We start from the raw sequence: 24,992 nt of genomic DNA on the forward strand, positions 1-24,992 counted from the left end.
ATAATGAATAAATATACATACGTTTCAGGTGCTGGATTTTAAGTGGCCTTTACGAAAAGGAATTTCAAATATTTTCATTGGAGAATTAAACAGCGTTATTTTTTCAATATATGCATCTTTATTTATCGAATAAAATTTGTAATGATTGTTTAAATAATTAACTATATACAAAAAACATACTAAATTATTATTCCTAATAATATATTTTGCACTTATACACAATTGATTTATATTTTACCAAATGTAAAACGACGATATACATATAAAAATAATAAACAAACATAATGGAAGAGTAAAAATAAATATAACTGGAGAAGATACAGGAGGAAAAACAAATAAAGAATCATTTCCTTTATTCGATTGTATAAAGGGGAATATTAAATATCAACAACAAACATCATCACATACATATATTAATAATTAAGGTTCTACCTTCCGCCTATTGATGATTTGTTAAGAATAAATATGAGAATACGGATATTGAATTTATATTTTATAATACCGAAGTGAAAATCTGCACATATGTGATGCGTTTTTTAATGTGAAGTGATAAAAGTGAGCATTGTTCAATTAATATGAAATTATGAGTGAGTGCACAGGAGAAAGATACACAATTTATATCGGTACAATAGGAGGAAAAGAAAAGTGTGCAGCGTGCGTTTAAGATTTTCTACATTCGACCTATACATATATACTAATCACATCATTATATTCTAATATTTCAGTATCAATCTTGCCAACCGTCATTACTTGAACAGGAACAGAGACACATGGTTGTTCTTTGTTTCTTATGTGGTATAATTGTTACACAACTTTGTTCTCTTCAGTTATTGCAGAATTCAAAGGCAGCACGCCGCGACGTCAACTCTATTAGTGCCGAAAAAGGCAAACATGATTGAATGACGTGCTTTCAGATGGATTTTCTTGCTGTTAAAGGTGATTACTATAATATTAAATTCAGTATGTCGAGTTAATTGAATAATACAGTGTTTGGATCTTCATTATCCATTTGTTTGACATGCCTCAGCACATCCTTTTTCGTTATGACTCCCAAAAGACGACTAAAAAATTAAAGGGTTTTAGCTTGAAATAGCAGATCGTTATGTGGGATACATTTTCACTGAACTTACCCATTGTGTGTTACCAGAGTTTGCCTTAAACCTAATTTTCTAAACATATCAACTACGGTCTCCATAGGCGTCTGATCGGTTACAGTTATTGGTGCCATATCAAGAATCTTCTTCAGTTTTAATGGCGGTGGTCCCAAGTTTTGTGCCGGTGCTGTCGATGTAAATAACACTACCGACTGGCCATTGATACCCTCTACAAAACGCTTTGCATTTCCTTTAAATATCAAATAATTCGTTTTAAATTTTGCTTCTGTCTGGTTTAAAAGAATAAATGGTCTCACCTAAAGCCAAGTTAAGATCTCGACGCAACACGAAACCAACAAGGTACTGATTTTCCCTGGACACCACTACTGGATAGCCGTTGTGTTCTGTTTCCTTCAATAGTGTCTCAATATCGTCTACTGTCATCGAATCTTGCGTTATAACATTCAGTGTTTCATTCCGCCTGAAAATAACACAATAAAATGTTCATAATAATATTTAAACAAAATTCGAATATATGGACAATTACTTGGGTTGCATAACATCCGCAGCCAAGGTTGTGTGAGCAAATTCCTCCTTACTGTCTAGGAAGGGATAACCGTTAAGAGCAATATGTGCATCATATATACCCTGTAATTTCGAATAATCATAATTTGTAAATAATATCGTAATTATGAATTCCAACCTGTCTTCCAAGGGCATCACCAACCCATTTTGAAGCCATAGCAGCGGCCATTAATGGAACTATATAACCAACGCCACCTGTTAATTCGAACATTATAACCACTAACGACACTGTCATTCGTGTTACACCGCCTAATGTGGCTGCCGCTCCCACCATAGCATATAAGCCGGGCGTTATCAGATTGTTGCCTTGCACACATTCTCCGGTGAAGAACCAAACATTCGGATAACTGTAGGCGAATTGCTCTACAGCTGTTAAAACAAAGAGAAAAATTAATATCACATAAAAGAAAAATTTCTTTATAAACATACCAATGCCCACAATTCGTCCCATTATTGCTCCAAGCAAAAGTGAGGGTATAAATAGACCGGCTGGAACTTTCATACCAAAAGTGAAAACGGTTAACGCTAACTTTAGGAAAAATGTCAATATCAAAAGCCCAATTGCGCGATATACACCAGGACCCAATTGTGTAACCTCTATCGAGGAAGATGCTCCATTAGTTATGTTCATGCGTGTGTAATCACTGCAATTCAATAAAAGAGAATACCACAAGTTTCACAAACATAAATTATAATAAACAAAATATTAATTCTCACCATAAAGGATTTGAAACATCTCCCGGTGAACATTGGCTAAAGAGAAGATATATTAACTCATTCATGTTCATACGAGTAAATGGGTTCGGGTAGCAAATTATTCCAGTGACTAGAGTAACAACCAAAACTTCCATGACGGGATATTGTCCCAATTTGCTGAATTTCCTAAAGCGACACCACCACAAGTTTGCCTTTATAAAAAGTGTACCAATTATACCCTGGAAGTGCATAAAAACAAAATAAAAACTGTACAATTTATATATGAATATGCATATCTATGAACATACCCCCATTATACCCAAAAACACAAACGGTATCAATTCGAAGAATATCCATGGTTGATTATATTCCACAAAGAATAGGACAGAATGTTCATTGCCAAATGGTGTTAGGGATCGCAAAACAAACGCTGCAATCAAAGCACAGAAAAAGGATCGCCATAGTGTCTTCAGTGGGAAATAATAGGAGACTTCTTCCAAGGAAAATAAAACGCCTCCGATTGGTGCCCCGAAAGCGACAGAAACGCCTGCTGCTGCAGCTGCTGACAAAATTTCACGTTTCTTGGCCTCGTTACGACCGTACTTGGGAAACAAATGTGAAAATATGTTTCCAATACAACTGGCGATGTGAACCATTGGACCCTCTTTGCCCAACGTTAAACCAGCCGATACGGAAAGCATTAGACCCACCGATTTTATAAGCAATGTCCATTTACCCAAATAGCCTCTTATAATGAAACCTGATAAAATTGTTTTTATTTCTGGTATACCAGATCCACAAGCATAAGGTGCAAACATCCGAACTAGGGAAGCACTGAGTGCAGCAAACAGCAAGGCCCACAGAACATACCAAATGTACGATATGATATAAGCTCCAGTTCCTTCACGACTCAGGCCAAAAATTTGAGGCCAGGTTTTCCACTAAAAACAACAACAAATTCAAAATACTTTATGAATGGAAAATTTTTATCACGCATCTTACTGTTGAACAATTTCCTTCCTCAAAAACCGACTGCTTCGTGGGCCAACAACACTGTTCGCGATTAAACCAAAAAGCTTGCGGGCATATACCATGTTTTAAGTCCGACATCCAACTAGCTCCTATATCGACCATACCGGCTACACAACCCGCAGCAATACCCACCAACAGTACACAAAGCCATCCGGACCATGCGTCATGGGCACCCTTGACTAAATCCCACAACGAATCTTGGCGCTTCTTAACAATATAACGATGTCGCATGCGATCTCGTGCAATATCACGTTGCCAGTCTATTGTATGAAAATCATCATATTGCCCAATTCCGGGTATATCATCGTGCGGTTCTGTAAGTTTATATATTTGTGTTATAAAATTATAGAATGCCGTTCATTATAAAAGTGAACTAAAAAATGAATACCTGTAGATCCATAGAATGATAATCCTGTTGAAACAAGAAACATAAACAGTACGGTTAACAAGAAATACGTACACAAAAAAACAAAATTTAAATTAAAAGATACATAGGGAGGAGAACAAAATAAGTAATGGATAACTCTTACAATTTGTTTTAAATTGCTACTCATTTCAATAGAGGTCAGAAGATGGGCTGGCTTCATAACTGCAACATTTGCATTGCAAATATTGACAATCTAATATGAATGAAGGCACAGTAAAAATGTGTGACAACACTGACATAGTCAAAAAAGACAAAAATGCAACATGATTCGTCTCGTGACATCGTCTTGACTTCATAAATGTATGTATGTCTTTTTATAGACATCGTCGCGACTTCATGTGCACGTGCAAAGTTTGACCCAATTACTACCTCAAGAGTTATCGTGCGCACCTTTTAGCAAGAAATTTTAAAACTTGTTTGGGGATGTACTCGAATGGTGGAACCGATACGGCCCATCTTCTAACTTGATCTAAGTTTAACAATATTTTTTTTAGTATGTGTATAAATGGGTAAATTTAAAAAATTTGAAAATGCTCTTCAAAATCAACATTGTTTTTTTCTGTAAGAAAACAATATTGTAAAACTTACGCATTCTTAGCAAAGCAAAGACGATATAAAAACAATGGTGGATATGAATTTGTTTAGCTCAGACTCAATTATAGGGTAATCAGATTTAGGGTCATACAGCAAATTTCTCATTGTGTTTAATTTGCTAGATGGTCTTATTGACCTGTTTATCGATAGGAAGTCGGCGGGAAAGGAAAGTGGCTTCAACCGAAACTATAGTATTCACAGCAGTCCGCCCGTAGCTAAAAAAATTCTCTTCCACTCTAAAACGCATTTTACACTTGCACTTAAAATAGGTGTTTTTGCAGTTTACGTCATTTATTTGACAGATATTGTATGGAATTGACAACTTAAATGATGCATGTTTTATAAAACATGTTAGATGTAAAATGTGTTTAAAACATTTTGTTGTTAATCAAATATTTAAATACAACAAAATATGGACATTATCTGAAATAAACGCATAAAGGTTAAAAGAAACAAAATATGGATAAACCATCTTTAACTTCCGCTATCTTAATTTTGTATATGAAAAATGGAGCGTTGACATTGCATTTCGGACCAAAACAATGTTTTCTTTTTTAAAAAATTATACTTTTATCTAGCAGGGTTCTGCATTTTATGATATCTAATATCTAATATTTTTAAAAGTCCAGACAGTTAGAACTTGATTTTGACCAAATATTTATCAACTTTCTATTTGATCCAGAGCTCGTGTAATTTGAGCTTTGGTTAATCCATTTCATGAAACATTGTTTTTACTTTAGCAACTACGTTCTCTCTTTTCTCAGTTGTAAATAATTTATAGCTAAAATAAAACTTCAAAATATGTCAAATGATGAGACATAATAAATATGTTATCTATGACAGATTTCACTTAACAAGTTCGTACTAATTGCTAAACACATATCTAGATAGATACATTTCCAAAAAAAAGAAGATATGGGGTGGTAGTCGGGGGGAAAAACAAAAGTCGGTATTATCTGTTTCGCCCTTGGATGAATTGTATTCTTAAAGTTAGTTAGTTAGTTTTGCACTGCAATCACGTGTAATTCTTTAAACAAATAGTGGACAACCAGATAGATAACACATTCAGATTTTTGTCTTCTTATTTTCTTACCATCCAATGAATCTCCAAACGCACTGTGTGTTGGCACATGTTGATGTGTACGCTGATTTTGATGACTACTAGTTGATTGTTGTTGATGCTGAAGATATTCCCCGCGCTCTCTTTCCATATCGGAATTGTCAGCTGTACTCGTACGACTATAAGAGTTAAAATGATTAGAAACGTCGCCGGGACTTGATCGTGGAGTAATGTCAATCATTTCATCATCATCTTCTGGTGAAGTAAGAGATGTTGTTGCTGCACTGCTTGATGGGGCTGCTAATGGATGGTCAGAATTACTCTCTCCCCCACCTGTATGACCGTTAGACTAGAATGAATATAAAATCAAATAAATATTATAACAAATCTACTATGTAGTATGTATCAGGTGAACTCTGTCGCTGGTTCGTCCTATTTTTTATACCCTCACTACAGTATAAAGAGTATATTATATTTATAATTCCGTTTTAACTCCTAATAGCCTAGTCAAAAACGACATGTGTATAAGGGGAAAATAGCCAAAATTTCCACAAAGCTTCATTTTGTTGGAGAACTAGAGTTTCCCCATTAGAAGCTATGTCCTAAAAAGTCCCCATCGGTCTTATTTGAACAAAAAAGTTATTCGTTTTTGGTTATTCCTTTTTCTCGTTTTTTTTTTTTATTTTCCTTGAGAACTGTAAAACTTATCAAAAACTGACTAAAGTAAAAGTTGTAGATTTAAGAATGTTCTATAAGAATGATGTTTACGATTTTTAAAAAAGAGTCACCCGTTCATTGTACACATTTCCATAAGCTTTCAATCCATATCCATTTTGTAATAGTCGGTTCAGTAGGAGCGGGTCTAACGCTCTCGGGCTGGCTTCTCGTCCCAAATAACTGGGTAACCGGATTCGCCCCCCATGAAAATCATACATTTCCGTATTCAGACAATAATCCCTACCTTTGGACAAAAATTAATACAAACCCGAGTTTTCGGTGGAGTCCTTCAGTTGGGCATAGACTGCATCCACGCTGCACTCACCATGCCCTTGTAAAAATCATGACTTCTTTTAGGTAAAAATATGCAGTCCGAAATCACTTGCACTCATGATTAATCTATTTATATGGCTACAAACATTTTGCAGGGTTTCTGTAAACTTCTTCATAAAGAAGTAGTGGAAGTGCTAGTTCATCCGGTATTGCAATTAAGTCCCAACAGCGCAGCACAAACGGCAACGCTGCACAAATTTGACAAATTCTGCCCAACACTGCACGTAGTCACCCTATGTGTTAATCCCGTGACCGACAGTGTGCATACAGAAAGAAGGCTGGTGCAGACCAAGAACTCATTTTCATGATATTTTTCAGAGAAACTACATATGTACCTACATTTGGCATATCTTTCCTTTACCGACCCACCGCAGAAAAAAATACCACAGATAGTGCTTTTTATGCCGATTCCAACGATGTATTTCTTTTGTTGGGGAAATGTATACTTACCGAGATATAGGCCTCCGAAGTTCCGAAAATTCCCTTGTTTACTTGGGGAAAAATTTATGATTTCAAAAAAAGTTTGTTCGCGTAGCCGAAATTCGCTCCTGTCCATAGGAGAAAGTCTTAAATCCCCGGCCGAAGGCCGGCTACTTAAGAAAACTTACGATTTAAAGGAAATTTTTGTATTTTTTTCTGCGAAGGGTCGGTAAAGGAAATTTGTTCCCTACATTTTTATGTATTTCTTTCTTTCATCTGAAAGAGGACATCTTATACTACTAACTTTGGAATTTTTGTTGATGATAAATATTGCATAGTTTTGTGGTAAATGGCTACCTGCGAAACCCTTTTTTGTAAAACCGTTTTGCGGTGCTAACGATAGCTCGAAAATACAAATGGTTCGATCTTCGTATATTTTTGTAAGCGTTTTAAGAACAAAATAATCTTGTCTTTAAGCGAAACATAAAAAAAATTCAAGAAATCAAGATTTTTATGTTTTTAATAAGCTCAGCAAAATATATGTATGAGGATCGTTCCATTCGTTTTCAAGCTATCGTAGGCACTGATTTCAAAAATGCCATTTCGAGAAAAACGCGTATATAAAAAGCATATGCATATCAGCAAAAAAAGTTCAATCGTTGGCAAGATGGATGAAACTGATGGAATTTTGGTTCTAATTACCAGATTCTGAAGCTCTAACTCCGCTAACATCCGAAGCGAATGTCAATCAAGATACATTTTAAGTTGTTAGTATACTCAGTGATCTCAATATTCATCAAATAAATGATATCCTGAATAGTTACGATAGAATCCTTGATTTAGTACTTGTAAATGTTACTCGATATTTTTAAATAATTAGAATTCCACCCATTTCTATTCCCGAAGATATTTATCATCCTTCATTATGCATAACCATGACCGATAATCATTTCCTTGAAAATGACATGTAGAAAACTATCCTTTATTAAAAAAAAACAGATTTTCGGAAGCTTAATTCTCTTATTTCTTCTGTTAACTGGACATATGTATGTCTTCGTAACAATAATATTGATTTTTAAATAAATAATTTCTATGATATACTAAATAAATTTATGCTGGAATGTGTTCCAACTATTAAAGTTACAAATTCTAATAAATATCCATGGACTACTCCTGAGTTATCAACCATAACAAATTCTGAAAACAAACTTTTTTGGAAATATGAAAAATCAGGTTCTTCGATTGACTACGCCAATTATTCTGTTGCTAGGTCAATAAGATTAACTATAATTTTAAATCCAATCCCAAGTCCTTCTATGATTTTGTTAATTTGCAAAGAAAACCCTCTTCTTCTACGGATATTGCTGAATGTTTTGCAAAATTTACAACTTATTTAAGTGCATCTTGTCAAATTAGAGATACATATCATTATAAGTTATCTTAGATTGATGAAATTTATATCCTTTCTTACGATACCTAGACGTTTCCATAAGTTTGCGAAGTTTAATATCCAATAAAAATCCGGGTCCTTATGGGATACATGCAGGATGCTATAACACAATATACGTTAGGCATATTATGCAGTTATTAATAACGATAGAGTTCACAGTGACTACATGAAGTACATAAAAGAGTTTTCAAGGTATGATATAAATATCTAACATTACAATTAAGCGAAGTATACCTCGAGGAGGAAAAAGACTATGGACTTGATATTTTTCTCTCAAATACTGTACATTTGTGCTAATACCAGCATACCGATATCAGAGAGGAAGTCAAACTGCGAAGCAACGCAAAAGAAAGATACCACTTTTCAAAGGACTTCTCCTCCAGTCGAAACAAACGGTCTTCATTGGTCTGCATTGCTTAGCAATTACCACTACTAATACAAGAAATATTTTAGGCATCTCTGTTATAAACACAGTTCCATTACTTTTAAACAAAAGGCTTGAATACTACAACTTTAAAGCAATAAACCAAAAATAACTCGCTGTCGTCATTTTTTTTCCGTTTAAAGGTGTATAAAGTTGTGTCCGTAAGTAAAGCTGACCACCCAAGGGCCTCGTTAAAAACGTTGGTATCACTTAGAGAATTAGGGGATAATGTTATTATCACATTTTCGTCCGACTATGTACTTTCAATTGACATACATACTCACCTTTTTTAAGACAGACTGGTACGCAGTTATGTAGCTATTTCCCTCTGCAGCAATTTCACGATTACCCTTTAAAGGAAACTTTTCCATAACGATTGAAATCGATCAATGCATATCTGTAACAAATAAAAGTGGGCGGATGTAAAATTCGTCGTTGGTTTTGGTTTGTTGGGAACACTTTTTTCAGCACAACTACCAAGAGACACAGACATATAGACATATGAATGCTTCTTTCTAACTTAATCATTCAATCACAGTATTTAATTTATTTTAATTCAAGAAACACATCGATGCAGACAATACAATACCCTCGTATGCACAAACACTCGTATTATATATATATATATTATATATATTATTTGTCTGTCGTAAGTGGGTATTGTTCACTCCGTTCACTCAATTAATGCAAAAAAATCTTGCACTAACATATAGAAAAATGCATCCACTTCGGCAGAATATCTTCAAATAACATACACTACAATCTCAAATATAACGTACACATAATAATGTTCAAAGAATCAATCGTTTTTAACTGCGGCGAAAGGTTTTTTTTTTGTAAAAATATGTAACTCTACCGAGAAATTGTATGACGTGCTAAAATGTAAAAAGTTAGTAGAACAAAAACATACCTTTGTCAAAGGTATGTCAAGATTTAATGAAATTAGTGTCTAACCGTATCGTGCAATTTTACAATACGTTACTAATAATGAAACAGTTGTTGTACAACATATTGCTTAAACGCAGTTTACACTTGCATTTAAAACAGGTGTTTTGGGAATTTACCCTGCGTTTACACATGACAGGACAGTTGGTTGTGATGGTGGATGTAAGTTTAGATGGGTTGGATGTGATGATGATGGATGCTGGTTTATAAGGTGGGTGTTGAAACTGGTGACTGGTTTATTCTGAAGTAATGTGAGGTGGTTGGGCTATTGTCGCTTTGTTGATGTAAAGTGGCTTGGTGCGATGGGTGTGGTGAGTAATGGATATGGTTGCGCGACTGTTGTGATTGTGGCAAAGTTGTTGATGTAATGAATGTGATGTGGGTGTATTGCCGCTGAGGGTGTTGTTCAGTGTTGAGCCGATTTCCATCCCCTGTGTGAAGGAGAGAGAAAAAACAATGATTAATTAGTTTTGTTTGCCAGCCATGTGAGATTTCTGGCAAATTGGTACAAGTAGATGGGGTCTATGTCGGAGAAGAAAGTCAGAGTATTTATCTCATATCTACCGAAGAATCGATGTCTCCTCGTGAGTAACGAGGGGCATATACATAGTAGATTTTCGACCGTCTCTGTTTCTTCCGGATCTTGACATAGCCTACAGTAGTCTACACCACTGTTGTCCCATCTAGAAGTTAGGGACCTGACCATGTTGTGACCGGTAATGAGACCTACAGTGGTCTTTATCCCTAACTTATTTAGCGAGAAAAGAGAGTTGGTTCTTTTTTGAGAATAGCTGGGCCAGATTGCCTTGGATACTTTACAGCCAGTTTCCATTTGCCATCTTTGCCCCGCCTTCTCAAGGAAGTAACCTCGAAGTTGCCGGATGTAGTAGCACTTTGGTGGTCTGATAGATGACTCAACTGGTAAGTCAGTCGACTGAGAGCCACCCCGTGCTAGTTCATCCGCCTCTTCGTTTCCCTTTATATCACTGTGTCCTGGAACCCAGCAAAGATCAACGAAGTCGCGTACTTCAAGCAGAGCGTTTTTGCAATCGAGGATAGCTTTTGAGTTTATGGTCCATGACTTGAGAGCCTTAAGGGCCGCTTGACTATCGACAAAAATAGTCACCGGTCCTTTAAGGACACTCCCAAGTTCTTTGATCATCTCCGCTGCTTTCCTAATTGCAAAAATCTCTGCCTGAAAGACGCTGCAGTTATCGTTGAGTTTGAAGGATTGCTTAATATGTGGGTTTTCGCAGAAGACCCCGGCACCTGTGCCAGCCTCCATCTTTGAGCCGTCTGTGTAGATGGCCAGAACGCTAAGAGGAGGGCTACCACTAGACCAGGCATCTCTGCTTGGGATTGTGACGTTAATTTGGTTGAAGTTGAGCACAGTGGGTATATAATCACTGATGTGATCGGGTTCACTGGACTCAACTAAATCGGTGAAGGGGAAAAGGACCTTTGCATGTCCAAATCGTGAACACTGCCACATACTTGCCTCTCTAAGCCTGAAAGCCGTTCTCGCCGCCTGAAATTTGATAGTGATGTCCAGAGGCTGGAGATCCAGTATCACATTCAGGGCGGCTTGAGGTGTGCTTCTAATGGCACCAGAGATTAGCAGAGATGCAGCTCTTTGAACACTAGATAATTTGGACAGAAGTGCACTGTTCCCGAGTGCATGCCACCAGACAAGCCCACCATAGGTAAGAATTGGGAGAACCACGGTATCATACAACCAGTGTATGATCTTTGGTTTGAGACCCCAACTCTTACCAATGGAGTTCTTATAGGAATATAGTGCAATAAAACCTCTCTTAACCCTCTCCTCAGTATTCCTTTTCCAATTTAAGCGTTGGTCCAGGATAACACCGAGGTATTTGGCTTCTGATGAGAGTTTTAGGGCAACACCATCCAGCTCTGGTAGCGGGAAATCGGGAATTTTGCGCTTCTTCGTGTAGAGTACGAGCTCGGTCTTCGTTGGATTCACACCAAGTCCATTGGTGCGAGCCCAGCTAGACAGCTGCACTAAAGCACGCCGCATAAGGTCTGATATGGTCGACAAGAATTTGCCGCTTATAAGGATAACAACATCGTCAGCATAGGCTACCACCTTCGTCCTTAGTTGGTTGAAATTCACAAGAATTTCGTTTATTACAAGGAGCCAGAGGAGGGGTGATAAGACTCCTCCTTGAGGCGTGCCCCTGCAAACCTTTTTCCTTACGGAACTCTCTCCTAGATGGGAGTTGATGATTCTGCTCTTCAGCATTTCATCAACCCACCTAACAAGGATAGAGGAAACTCCTGCGTTAGTGAGCGAATTATGAATGGATTCCAGCTTCACATTGTTGAAGGCTCCCTCAATATCGAGGAAGGCTGCAAGTGTGAAGCACGAACCCTCCATATTCCTCTCAATATATCCAACCACCTCGTGTAAGGCGGTGTCCACCGACTTACCTTTAATATAGGCGTGCTGCGAGTTGCTTATAGTATTGGAATCTAGATGAGACCGTATGTCGTGGTCGAGTAGTCTCTCTAGAGTTTTAAGGAGGAAGGAAGAAAGACTAATAGGTCTATAGTCTTTAGGTAGTGTGTGACTAGGCTTCCCAGCTTTGGGAATGTAAGTCACCGTTACCTCCTTCCATGAGTTAGGTATGTACGAAAGACGCAGGCAAGCCCTGTAAATTTCCTTTATGGTTGCCAGTACCGAGTCAGCTGCATTCTGCAACATAGCCGGGATAATGCCATCCGGTCCAGGAGACTTATAGGGTTGGAAGCTGTCTATCGCCCATTTTATTCTTGGGATGCTAGTTAAGCTGTCAATCAGTTGCTCGTCCTGTGCCGTGCAGCCCTGATTTTGACTCGTTTGTAGCGAGTCACTCTCTAGGTCTGTACAGCCTGGAAAGTGCACTTCAGACAGCAGATTTAGAGTCTCTAGACCAGAGTTAGTCCACGTGCCGTTTTCTCGTTTGATGCTACCCATGGGTTTGGGATCCTTGGATAGAATCTTACGAAACCTGGCAGCTTCGTTTACTCCTTCTATAGACTCAGCGAAGCAAGCCCAAGATCTCTGTTTAGCCTTTTTAATTTCACTCTTGTACTTATTGAAATTAACCCTGTAGGTATCCCAATCTGTACTGAGAGAAGATTTGCTGGCTTTGTTGTATGATTTCCTGGCCGCCTTGCGAAGACTGGCCAGGTCTTTGTTCCACCATACCGGCTGAGATTTCTTCCCAGGGTAGGTTATTGGGCAGGAATCCTCGTAACACCTCAGGAGGGACTTACTTAGATCTTTTACAGCAACCTCGACTTCCTTTGATGTAGACAGTCTTTGTGAATTGCCTAACACCGAAGTCGTTTGTAAGCTGTACTTGTTCCAGTCTGTCCTCCTGGGATTCCTATATGGTTTTTGTTTCTCCGAACTTATGGGGACTTTGAAGAGTATCATCTTGTGATCTGAAAAAGAGCACTTTTCGGATACCTTCCAGTCCATAACTTCGGAGTCTTCCAAATTGGTTAGGGTGATGTCAATTACTTCGCCTCTAACTCTATTTTGGAAAGTGGGTGTGGTGCCCCTATTGCAAATTCTTAAATTATGTTGCAAAATAAATTTAAAAATTGACTCACCTCTAGTGTTGGTATCGCTGCTTCCCCAATGGAAGTGATGAGCATTTGCATCGCATCCAAGAATGATGTGGCCTGTGCTCCCCATTTCGTCCATTAGATTATTTACGATACCGCCGGGTGGGTCGGGGGCTTCATAGGGCATGTAGACAGAGGCCATTATAAGGGGTTTCCATGACCTCTGTCCATCCTTATAGTGGTGATATCTCCTCTGCTGAAATTAGAGAGAAGCATTAGTTTTAGGTTCTTTTCTGCGACTACACATGTTCTCACCTTGTCTCCGTTCGAGGCAGCGAGGACAGTGTAGTTGTTATTACTCAGTCCAGCAACCTTATTATTGTATAAATAAGGCTCCTGGACTAGAGCAATATCAATCTTGGAAGTCGAGAGAGTAAGTAGGAGTTCGGTAGCAGCAGCCAGGGATGGAAAATTCAGTACAATAGTACTTTTTTCAATACCATTTCACTATAAAAAGTACCGAAGTACCCCCGGGGCGAATTCAGTACCATTTCCATACTCTAGTCTAGAAAAATGTTATGTGGGACTAAAAATGCAAAATTCAAGATAAAATTTCTAGAAATTTTAAAAATCTGGATATATGTAGGGAATTTACCAAAATATGAACCTATATTGATGATTTTCTTCGTGGAGTTCTTCCACCCTTTGATAATCCGAAATATCAAGTTACATATCGTTTTGATTATATTCAGAGTTCAATATAAACAAGGCTCTACGACAGCGATCTAAATGATAGTCGATAGTTTGCCAGCTCTAGGCTATTTAAAATGTGCATCTATACCCACATTCTCTATAGGAATATTTTATATCCTTATCGAATACAAAGTATCTAATTTCAGTAATTCGGAAGGGATAATGAGCCTAAAACTTTTAAAATACCGTTCTATAGGGGCTATATAAGAACGTGGACCCGTACTGACAAATTTCTGGGGGAGAGTTTTGTAGCCCCAACGAAGACTAAATACCAAATTTCAACAATTTTGGTATGATAATGTTGCTCAAACCTTCAAAATACCGAAAATCGGGAGGTGCCGTTGTATGGAAGCTATATCAAAACGTGAACTTATAGAGCCCATTTTCAATTGAAGCTTCTGTACCAAATAAAAAAGCTCCATATTTAATATTGAGAGCTGTATCTGGAATTTAACAGACACGGATCTGGATCAGATTACATGGATTTAAACATTTGTTGTTGTTTTTTACTGAATAAAAAAAAATATTTTTTTCTTAAAAAAAAAAAATAAAAAAGTACCTTTTCAATGAAAAAAAGTACCATTTTAGTACTGTTTGAAATTTTTAATTTTCCATCCCTGGCAGCAGCTTTACAATGATGCAGATTAATCTGCACCACACTGAGCTGCTGTCGCCTACCTCCTACTGTTGCTTTGTTGGGATTTTGAAGCATAACCTTCCCAATCCAAAGTTAAGCAACCCCTCTCGACTACGTAGATAGGCTTCCCCGCTAACATCCGTTGCAAAGCGAATGACAAGACCGCCGTTCTTCGGATAGGAGCTGAGAATTCTGCAGTTCTCCATCTGAAGGCCGACGTTCTGCCTCTCGACTAACTTCAGTATTTTGTCCAGCTCCATAGATGGAGGGGGGACCCATACTGAAGTCACCATCCCACACGGAATCTCAGCAATGCTGACAGCAGCCAAATCACTCCCCTCCCAAAGAGGATCAAGGTTGTTAACCGTAGATCTAAGGAAATCCGCAGATTCCTTATTCTCGCAGTTAACAACCATGACCCCCTTATAGGGGGCAGACTGACCGAGTCTCACTTTACTGCGATCCACCTCGTCTGAGATGAGGACGTCTCTAAGATGACCCTCGATTTGCAACCAATGACTTGTGCTGATCCTCCCATTGGGGTCAGCCTTGTCAATGATGGCCACTCTCATGTCATCCGGAACTGTCCGTCGCAACGCACTGTCACCCTGCTTGGATGTGCAAGGTTTCTCTTGAGACCCGCTGGCTGGTTTACAAGGTTTTTGTGAAGGGACAACGATTGTGGAAGTATTACTCTTCCCTGTGTTGTCCTTCACACTCTCCTTGATCACCTTCGGCTCGCAAGGTTTTTGCGTGGTGGCGGTAGCTGCGGAGTGTGTAGCCCCACAGTTACTGGCACCTGCACTGACCTTGATTACCGGTGTAGCAGAGGTCTGCGAGATGATCGGTCGTGACAGGGATGACTTCTTCGCAGCCGGTGGTTGCTCCTCAGAGGACCTCATCCTCTTCACCACTACGGGTTCGGTGGAGTTTGTCCTTGAGGTACCACTGGTCTTTGAAGAAGTCTTCCCTGGCACTGACTTCTCATCCCGTTTTTCGAGCTTCCCCCTGCCCATCAGCCGACCCACCTCCATCACCTTGTTTATGGGCTTAGAAGAAGGGGCAGCAGAGGGGTTTGGGGAGGCAGCGGTTTTTTGGGCCTGGTTTTTGACCTTGTTGGCTTCTTCACAGTCTGTATGGACTGTGATTTTGCCAGGTCCCCGGCGGGTGTAGTAGTAGGAGGGTGGTCTGTCGTCACATCCGTACGGGTTACGGCAGAATACCCTCCCTCACTCGACGTGGGAATTTTATTAATTAGGAAATCCTTAATCGTTAGGTGAAGATATTTCCTTTCAAATCTCCTCACAAACTTTAGGTTTTTCCTAATCAATCGCCCACAATACGAGATTGCAAAGCGATAGTCTTTCCTATCCATAGCCTCTTTGCTTGCACGTTTTGAGGTTGAGGGTTTTTGCGACTCATCCATGACTTCCATGGTTGCGTCGCACTCTCCGACAACTTCATCAACCGCAGTTTGCCTAAGAAGCTGTGAGGGTTTTTCTCCTGAACAAACTGGAGGAACGATTTTGTCGGACAGAGGTGACGACTCAGCTTGACCTGTGGAGGGAATAATGGTGGTTTCCATCATTTCTTCCTCGTTGGTTAAAGTTGAGTCATTTACCTCGTCGACCTGTTCGTCATCCAAATTTGTTGATGTGAGAAAGTTCTCATCTATTTTGGATAGGAGGACCCTGCTCTGTCTGTTTAGACTGTCATTAATTATGTCTAACGTAGGGCTGTCGACCTTACCCCTGGTTGGGGTACAACGTGAAGTGGAGGGGGAGATTAAATGAGAGTTGTCCGTGTCCATATTCCTAATCGTCAACGAGAGAGAGGTACTTGCGCTTGTGGAAGTGAAGACTGAGGGTGCCAAGGCATCCACACCAACATCAGTCGGGGTTTTTTGTTTTTTTGAAGGTTTTTGTTTTTTTGGGGGGGGGGGGGTTTTTAAAAGTTCTGTTATCCATAGGCTAATTGTTTTTAAGGAAGGATGGGAGGTCAACCGTGGCATTGCCTCCTTACCACGGTAAGGGCATTGACAGAAAAACAAGTTCGTTACTCGTTGATTCGCCCAGATGTCAACGAGGCTCCGTTCGAATACAGTTTTAGGTACCCCACTGCAAACCTTAAAACACCGATAGGCACGAGTTTTACGCATAACACCCCGGACAGTTGAGTACATGTATTGATTGTCAAAACCACAAAACTTGCCTGTGTGACGTAGGCGTCCAGACAACTGCAAAAACAGTTGTAAACTTATGAATAAAAATCGTCGATTTCCTTTTGTTTTCCGTTCACATATTTTCTTTTTGTTCGTGTTCTTTTGTTTTCAACACATTTCAATTATTATTTCACACATTGTTACAAAACGTCAACAAATTGTTAACCCTACTGTCTGTGAAAAAAATTATGGACAGCCGAAAAATGTATGTATGTGTTAGTAAATCAGAGTTGTATTTGCAGACAGTCTGTCTTGTGTAAACGCCTAGTTACGTCATTTATTTGACAGATATTCTATCATGGCACAATAATTAAGATACAACGCCAAAAACAGCTGATCATCATATTAGTTGTCAAAATGTTTTATTGTGAATAAAATCAAGGCACATTTATATAAGGTAGAAGTGACAATCTTCTGTATTTTTACTTTTTTGTAAATTTGGTTTTCAAAATATGTATAATAGGGTCTACTCATGAAATTTGGAACTTCGAAATTTGCTACCATAAAATACTACATTTCATCGTAAACGTGTAATAACAATGACCTACGACAGTTCTGAATGCTTTATATTTACATTTTGATTCAAATTTATTCAATTTTATAGCACGGTTACACTACAGTTTTTTGCCGGGTTAACCCACTTCAAGAGGATTTATTGCTTAATCTGCTCAAATCTGACCAGATTTGCCATACAAAAATTAAATCCTCTCGCGACTGGGTTTATTTTAAATCCAGCACAAATCCACCAAAAATGCAGTGTTGTATTCGGTATTTGTGCAAAAAAAAATCCAACTCTACTCAAAAAGTACCATTAGTTGCAACTGTTTTTGCAACAGAGTGTGTCGTGTTTTACACGTTTACGATTGGTCGCAAGAGATTTTATGGAGTTAATAAATCTAGTTATTTGAAAATCATAAAATTATTTATTTATTTACGTTAGACACTTTTTTAACAAAATTACGCTTGATACCATGATACAAAAATGTATCCCTGTGTGTAAAATATACCAATATGAGCAAAGAGGGGACGATATCTCATCCGAGAAATTATAAAGTGTAAAACACGACTTTATTAGTTATTTTGTATGTATACGTAAACATGCATCAGCTGACAGTTTATACCCTCGAAAAGCTAAGTGTAACCAGCAAAGATTAACTCACTGGATCTATTAAACCCAGTGGGTTAACCTTCAATAGTGTAACCGGGGTATTAGAGGATTTTCAAAATGTATTTATGTTTTCCCTGAAAATTTTTTTAGAACGACCCCATTACTCAATATTTTCTTTGACATTAAATTTTCAGTAACAACAATTTTGTTTTTGTAAATTTGTTTGTTGTTGTAATTCATGCATATACCTTATGTAAATACGCCTCGAATAAAATCACATACAAAACGTAAACAAGCAATTCACAGTAATGGGTTATTGTTGTTGTTGTAACAGTGTTTTTGTTATGTTTATTTGTTCGTTCTTCTGTTCAATCTGGCTCTGGGTCTATCTCCAGTTCAAGAAAAGTGGCTGCTTCGATGGGATGTAGCCATAGATCCACTGGAGTTAGATGGGTAGGTTTGGCGGGGCAGTTAAAAAGGTGTTGTGTGTCGTGCGGGCCCATGCCGCATACTGGGCAGATGTCTTGCACGGTGCGATCGATTTCCGCCCAATAAGAATTTAGGCGACTGCAATATCCCGAGCGTAGTTGGGCCAAAACTACTCTAGTTTGTCGTGGCAGCTGACGCTCCTCAGCTGCGATAGATGGAGGATGTACTCCAAGTACTTTATTCACACTATAATTGCTTAATGCCTTGGCAACTGCGTCCGTGTGAATGCTATTCAATCCTGCTTGATATGCTTGTTGATCTAGGGGTTCTCTCCTGTATCGTTGGACCTCTCCCTCTAGAGCATGGATATCCTTCCTGACCTCCCTGAATGGGCCGGGCCTACCCACAAGATGGTGATTGGGATGGCTCACACGATAACATCCAAGCAGGTACTGCAACGAAAGCATCTCATTGTGTTGCTTTACAGGAAGAATTTTTGCCTCCTCATGTAGATGGTCCACTGTAGATTTGAGGAGGCACCCTGTCGCTGTTCTCAGGGCTGCATTTTGGCAAGTTTGAATCTTTTTCCAGTTCGAATCACACAATCTCGGGGACCAGACTGGAGCCGCATAGCTTACCACAGACCGACCTATCGGTCTGCCGGCCAGGGACTTGAGGACCTTGTTCCTACTTTTCAACTTGTCGCAGATAGCTGTGGCGTGTGCGCACGACGTGAATGTAGTGTCGAATGTGACCCCTAAAATTTTAGGGCAGTTTGTGGTCGGAATTCTGCTACCGTCGACCACGACATTCAACTCACGTCCAAACTGCGCTGTCCATGTGGTGAACAGAGTGGCTGTAGATTTTGTGGGGGAAATCTGCATATTCCTCGAATGGAAAAAGGTGGTAAGATCAGTTAAATAGTTGTTCAGTCTCTCACAGATGTCATCAGGATAGGTACCCGACGCCAAGATCGTGCAATCATCCACATACGTCACGATTTCAATGCCGTCTGGAGGGGGTGGAATACAGGAGAGGTATAGGTTAAACAGTTCCGGAGATATCACCCCACCTTGGGGAACTCCCTGTTTCACTCTACGGGGTTTGGACTTCTTATTCCTGAATTCCACGTACGACTGGCGTCCACACATATAGTTGACTATCCAACGTTTCAAGCTTGGCCGGAGGGTTGTCTGCTCAATGTCCTCAAACAGCGTGGAGTGCCTGACTGTATCAAAGGCTTTTGATAAGTCAAGAGCCACCATCACTGTTCTATCGCACGGCCGTCTCTGGTTGAGTCCTTTACAGATATATGTGGTAATGGCGTGCAGCGCTGTTGTCGTGCTGTGCTGCTTACGGAATCCATGTTGATGATCGGCAACTTGATAGCTATTTCTGATACTGGGGAGGATCAAGGCCTCAAGTGTCTTTGCTACGGGCGACAAAAGCGAAATCGGTCTGTACGATTCACTTTTGCTGGCATCCTTGCCTGGCTTCCGTAGTGGGACCACCCTGCCCATTTTCCAGACTTCGGGAACAACGACGGTGGCTAGCGACAAGTTGAAGACTTTGGTGAGATACTCGACTCCCGGCTCATCCAGCTGCTTCAACATTACCATGGAGATTCCATCAGGGCCCAACGCTTTGGATGATTTAGCGTTCCTGATGGCATTGGCAACATCATCCATTGTAAATTGTGGTGGTTCATCCTCGGCAGGAAGAGATCTGATGCGACGTAATACTCTTCTCTTCGCCCTGTCACTCTCGGGATGCTCGACAAACTGTCGATTGAAATTACTTGCGCACCTCTTCGGGTCAGTCAACGTAACGTCGCCAAACGTGACTGAGGTCCTATCTTCCCTTCTTCCAGGGTTCGAGAGTGACTTAATCGTTGCCCACAATTCACCTATACCGGCTCCAATGTTGCAGCTCTTCAGATGATTTAACCATTTGTTCCGCTTATGCTCGCCGACCAGCCTGTTAACTTCCAGTGTCAGCTCCCTGACTCTGGGGTCATTGGGGTTGATACGACGAAGCTCATCACGCTCGTTTGCTAATCCCGTCGCCTCTGCTGGGAAATTTGGTCTTACTTCGGGTATTCGACCAGCAGGGATTTGGCGAACGGCTGCAGCAGTGATGATGTCCCGGAACGTCCTTTCCGCTACCCGAACATCAGAAGGATTGGGCAATTCTCTAAAGCGGTGATTGGTGAACTCTCTGAAACTCGGCCAATCAGCTTTTTTATGATTGACGAACGTGCGGCGTTCAGAGGTGATGAAGTCGGGTGGTCTGCTAATGGAGACAATTATGGGGAGATGGTCTGATCCAAGGGAAATGACGGGTTGCCAGGTAACGTCATTTGTCAGACCAGGTGACACGATGGTTATGTCAGGCGAACTGTGACACTCTCCTCTAATTCTGGTAGGGGCGTCCTCATTGACCGTGCAAAACGTAGAGCTATCAATCTGCTCAGCCAGCGCTGTACCTCTCTGGTCGTTTCCGAGGGCCGAATGCCACATCTCATGATGCCCATTAAAATCCCCCAGGACCAGACGATTATGACCTTGCAAGAGCGGGCTAATGTCAGGCCTATAATCATGGATACAGCTATTTCTCGGCGGGATGTATACATTCAGCAACTCTATCTCGGCAGCTCCACACCTGACTGCTACCCCCATACATTCCATGTATGGGTCATTAGAGACAGGCTCAAGCGAGATAGGTCTGTATTGGACAGACTGGTGCAATAGGAAAGCCAATCCCCCACCTCCACTTCTGGTGCGATCTTTCCTCAGAACATTGTAACCATCGCAATGCTCTAAGCTGTGGTTGTTGTTCAGCTTGGTTTCCTGCACCGCCGCGACCTTGATGTTCTTCCGACTCATAAAATCTACTATCTCCTCGATCTTACCTCGGAGTCCATTGCAGTTCAATTGCAAAAAGGCTGCATTTTCGAGGATTGGGACAACAACGGCTGGTGTTAAAGGCTGCGTGTGTGGTTGTTGTCGAGGGGACTGCGGAGGAGTTTCGTAATCAGACGACGAGGGAGTCTCGTAATCCGACGACGACTCACTGGGAACTGTGTTCACACAGCATGCAGCAACATAGTCCCTGTCGTAGTCCCTCACGTGGACGAGTCCAGAGCAACCCCTTAGATACACCCACTCCTGACATCTATTGCATCTCACCGAAGGTTGGATGTGGGTGAAGATGCGAATGTGACAAACTGAGCACAGATATATTGGTCCTGGGTTTTCTTCCGTCCCGGCTCGGACCAATAGAATTCGGAGCAGGCATTCCGGGATATGCTGCTCCCAACACAGAAAAACGAAACAAATACGAACATGTACACACTGAGGTGGCAGCCGCTGGCCGGAACATTGGTTTTGTGTTGTTCCGGGTCAATCCGGTACGAAAGAACCCGCTGCCGTGGGATTGATGGGTTATTGTGATCAAGTTTGACGTTTAGTATGATTCATGTAACACCTTCTTATCCCACCATAGCACTGTTCCAGAACTAACAAGTTTTTACAATTTTTACCACTTTTACACATTTTGCGTTCCCGTACACAAAATTAATATGAAAATCGTTTACGACTTTTACCACTTTATAAAGTACGGGAACAGGCCACATGTTTTCTATGTCCCGGTGCTAGAGCTGGAAAAAAATCAATGGCACTAGGTTAGGTTAGGGGATGAGCAGCCACTAACTTGTGATTGCGTCACTCGGAGACCTTCCGGTCCATTGTGATCATCCAGTAGAAAAAAAGAGGAAAAAACTGCAAAGAAAAGAGGAGATGGAAAAGAGAGGATAGGGGGAAAAAATAAAAAGAGGAAGTTGTTAGAAAAGTAAAGAACGAATAAATTACTAGAAAGTTTAAGAGGGGAGGAATAGTTTTAGAGAAAGAAAAAGGATTTATTTTTATTGGTAGGCAGAATGGTTGAAAACATAATTTACGCGTTCAGGTTGCGCTGTCCCAGCCACTTCAGATTTTTGATGATGTTGTAGATCACAGCAGGTTCCACAGTTGAGTAGAAAGTTACTAGGCGTTTACACCAGACAGTTTGTCTTCAAATTCAACTCTGATTTACTAACACATATATACATTTGTCGTTTGTCTCCCAGCTGTCCATCATTTTTTCACAGACAGTAGGGAAGACAAATTTTTGACATTTTTGTAAAAATAAGTGAGATAATAATTGAAATGTGTTGAAAACAAAAGAACATAAACAAAAACAAAATATGTGAACGGAAAACAAAAAGAAATCGACGATTTTCATTCAAAATTTTAAACTGTTTTTGCAGTTGTCGGGACGCATACGTCACACAGGCAAGTTGTGGGATTTTGACAATCAATACATGAAGTCAACTGTCCTGTCATTTGTAAACGCAGGGTTAGACGCGGTGGAAAGTGAACACCTACTAACATATGCCGTCTACGAGCCAGGGCTGGACAACGACACAGGATGTGCTCGATCGTCTCTAACTCCTCCTCATCTTCACAGAGTCTTCATCCCATTTGATGGTATGGGCCCTGATATAGCAGTGTCCAGTAATGACTCCCGTCGTTACTCTAACTTCAGCTTTACTCAGGTTCAAGAGAGAGTTCGTTCTTTTGACTGACAGAGACGGCCATATGGATCTTGCCACAATGCACCTAGGTTCATTATGCCACAATTCACTGGCTCTTTCATCAGAGAACGCTTCATTTTTTTTTAAAGAAATGACAAATGGGTTGTTTGATAGAGTCAGCGATAGCTGGATCTGTAGACTGCGATCCTCGTCTAGTTAATTCGTCTGCTCTTTCATTACCCAGATAGTCGCGGTGTCCTGGTACCCAGCATAGCCGGAAGCCGTTCCCAAGGCTGATCTACACTTAAGGACGACATCGGATTTGATGTAGCAGGATTTGATTTCTTTAAGAGCCGCTTGACTATCCACAAAGATTTCTGCATCCAAACTTTTTATCAATTCCGCTGGCTTCCAAATCGCGAAGATTTCAGCCTGGAAGGCACTACAGTTGCTGTCTAGCCTGTAGGTGTACTCGATTATTTTTTAAAAATTCAATATCGATAGATAGTTTTTTCTATCGATATTATCGGATTAAAAATACCTAACCTAAAAATTAGTGAAATAAACTTTAACGAAATTGTGTAAAGAAACCTTGCTAGTCTGAAGTCCAATGTACATATGCACATTAAATGATTTCGTTTTACGAAATCCTAGAAACAAATGAAGTGTATTTACATCTGGTTTTTTGCGTCATTTGCTTATGTTTGGTTTACATTCGGCGTCGTTTCGTGATTTCGTAGGCGTTTCGTGATTTCGCGCGGAATCAAGCAAAATTTATCATGATTTTGCATACAAAAATGAAATCATCTCATTTCGTGATTTCATGATATACAACCCTGTTTTTGCCTAAAAAAGTGCCAAAAGTTGCAACCCTTTTCACGTATCAGAATAAACAAGGTAGATGGTCACTTGCTGCAACAAAATATTTTAGTATCAAAATTTGTAAACAATGTGAAAAAATATTAAATTACTTTGTTGCAATGCTAGTTTTCATTGTGTATCTATACTTTTTTAATGGTAATGTTAGACAAAAGAGGGAATTGTCAAAAATTGCTTCCTCATACAAATTTCTTAAAAATACGGGAACGGCAGAAATGTCAAAATTAACGTACCAGCTATCGTATTTAGATGCCAATAAACACGCTGCTAGTTTCTACTAAGCCAAAATTGTATGGCAGAAAGCAGGAGAAGAGGGTGGTATTCGGCGCTATTTTTGTTTAAAGAGAAGTGCAAGTCTTGCTAGATTTCGGAGTACGGAGAAGCATTTTTAGCACTAAACGGGAAAACTGCTGCAAGTAGTAATATTTTGCAAAAATAGTAAAAATTAGTAGATTCTTGCAGTACTGGAACATACCAAAAATTTTTTATTGTGTTGTCTCAACGATAAAATCATTTTTTATTTTTCATTTGTTTGTACTATACAGAATTAATACGATATATAGATAATTTTACGATAATTTTCGAAATAAAGTTGTAAAGTCCTATATTGTCGTATATTTTTGATGACTAATTCAATTTACAACAACTAGTTTCGAAAATTCATGTTCAATCTGCTGCGCATATGCATCTACCTTGATTATTGTGATATGTTTGAAATCAACAAAAAATAAGTGTAAACACAACAATAATTTAGTTATACAATTTTACAATCTACAATATTATTGTTTGTATATACTACTGCTCAGTACTTTAAGAGCGCTCGTTTTATAATGTAATATCTACTCACCAATTTGTACTCTAATTACATTACCGCTGTTTTCCACATTATGAACAGCTCTCTGTTTGTTATTTAGTTTTTAATTTGTTTATTGTTATTTATTTATTTTTTATACAGACGATATAGCTCTGTTCGATACTGTTAAGAGACCTCGAGCAAGTCTCGTTTTCTTTATCTTTGTTTACATTTCTTTTTTGC

General features: G+C 39.6%; 3 protein-coding genes across 7 annotated transcripts in view; 1 reads left to right on the top strand and 2 right to left on the bottom strand.

The window, feature by feature from the left end:
* LOC141402578 (uncharacterized) overlaps positions 1-340 on the top strand; it is a 33,708-nt gene extending 33,368 nt beyond the window's left edge. The window contains exon 5 of the mRNA XM_073984139.1: positions 29-340. Coding sequence (XP_073840240.1) covers positions 29-89 — 61 coding nt within the window. The 3' untranslated portion in view covers positions 90-340. The remainder of the gene's footprint in view (positions 1-28) is intronic.
* Positions 99-9,770, bottom strand: ClC-c (chloride channel protein 3). Of its 5 annotated transcripts, none has more exons than XM_073984133.1 (13): positions 9,612-9,770; positions 9,117-9,229; positions 5,522-5,837; positions 3,796-3,819; positions 3,378-3,721; positions 2,684-3,316; positions 2,397-2,614; positions 2,109-2,323; positions 1,798-2,048; positions 1,642-1,742; positions 1,412-1,575; positions 1,131-1,344; positions 99-1,061 (listed from the first exon to the last, which is right to left on the bottom strand). In XM_073984133.1, the coding sequence occupies exons 2-13, from the start codon at positions 9,201-9,203 to the stop codon at positions 971-973; spliced, it is 2,658 nt and encodes an 885-aa protein (XP_073840234.1). In that variant the 5' UTR covers positions 9,204-9,229; positions 9,612-9,770; the 3' UTR covers positions 99-970. The 5 variants fall into 5 exon arrangements, with proteins under 5 accessions (XP_073840234.1, XP_073840236.1, XP_073840235.1 ...); XM_073984135.1 differs by having other exon boundaries at positions 9,689-9,760; XM_073984134.1 differs by having other exon boundaries at positions 9,588-9,755.
* A 10,060-nt stretch (positions 9,771-19,830) lies between these two features.
* The window catches only part of LOC141402591 (uncharacterized), a 69,771-nt gene continuing 64,609 nt past the window's right edge, over positions 19,831-24,992 (bottom strand). Inside the window, exon 3 of the transcript XR_012412666.1 lies at positions 19,831-20,298. The gene's annotated coding sequence lies outside the window, so the exon portion shown is untranslated. The remainder of the gene's footprint in view (positions 20,299-24,992) is intronic.

This window comes from Musca autumnalis, unplaced genomic scaffold (assembly GCF_047663935.1).
Source record: "Musca autumnalis isolate F117 unplaced genomic scaffold, ASM4766393v1 scaffold_4, whole genome shotgun sequence".
NCBI lineage: Eukaryota > Metazoa > Arthropoda > Insecta > Diptera > Muscidae > Musca > Musca autumnalis.

Coding starts and splice junctions, on each gene's coding strand:
- ClC-c (XM_073984133.1), bottom strand. CDS start 9,203: ATGGAAAAGTTTCCTTTAAAGGGTAATCGTGAAATTGCTGCAGAGGGA. Junction 3,820..5,521: donor GTTTGGAGATTCATTGGATG/GTAAGAAAATAA, acceptor TTGTTTCAACAG/GATTATCATTCTATGGATCT. Junction 1,576..1,641: donor GCGGATGTTATGCAACCCAA/GTAATTGTCCAT, acceptor TGTTATTTTCAG/GCGGAATGAAACACTGAATG.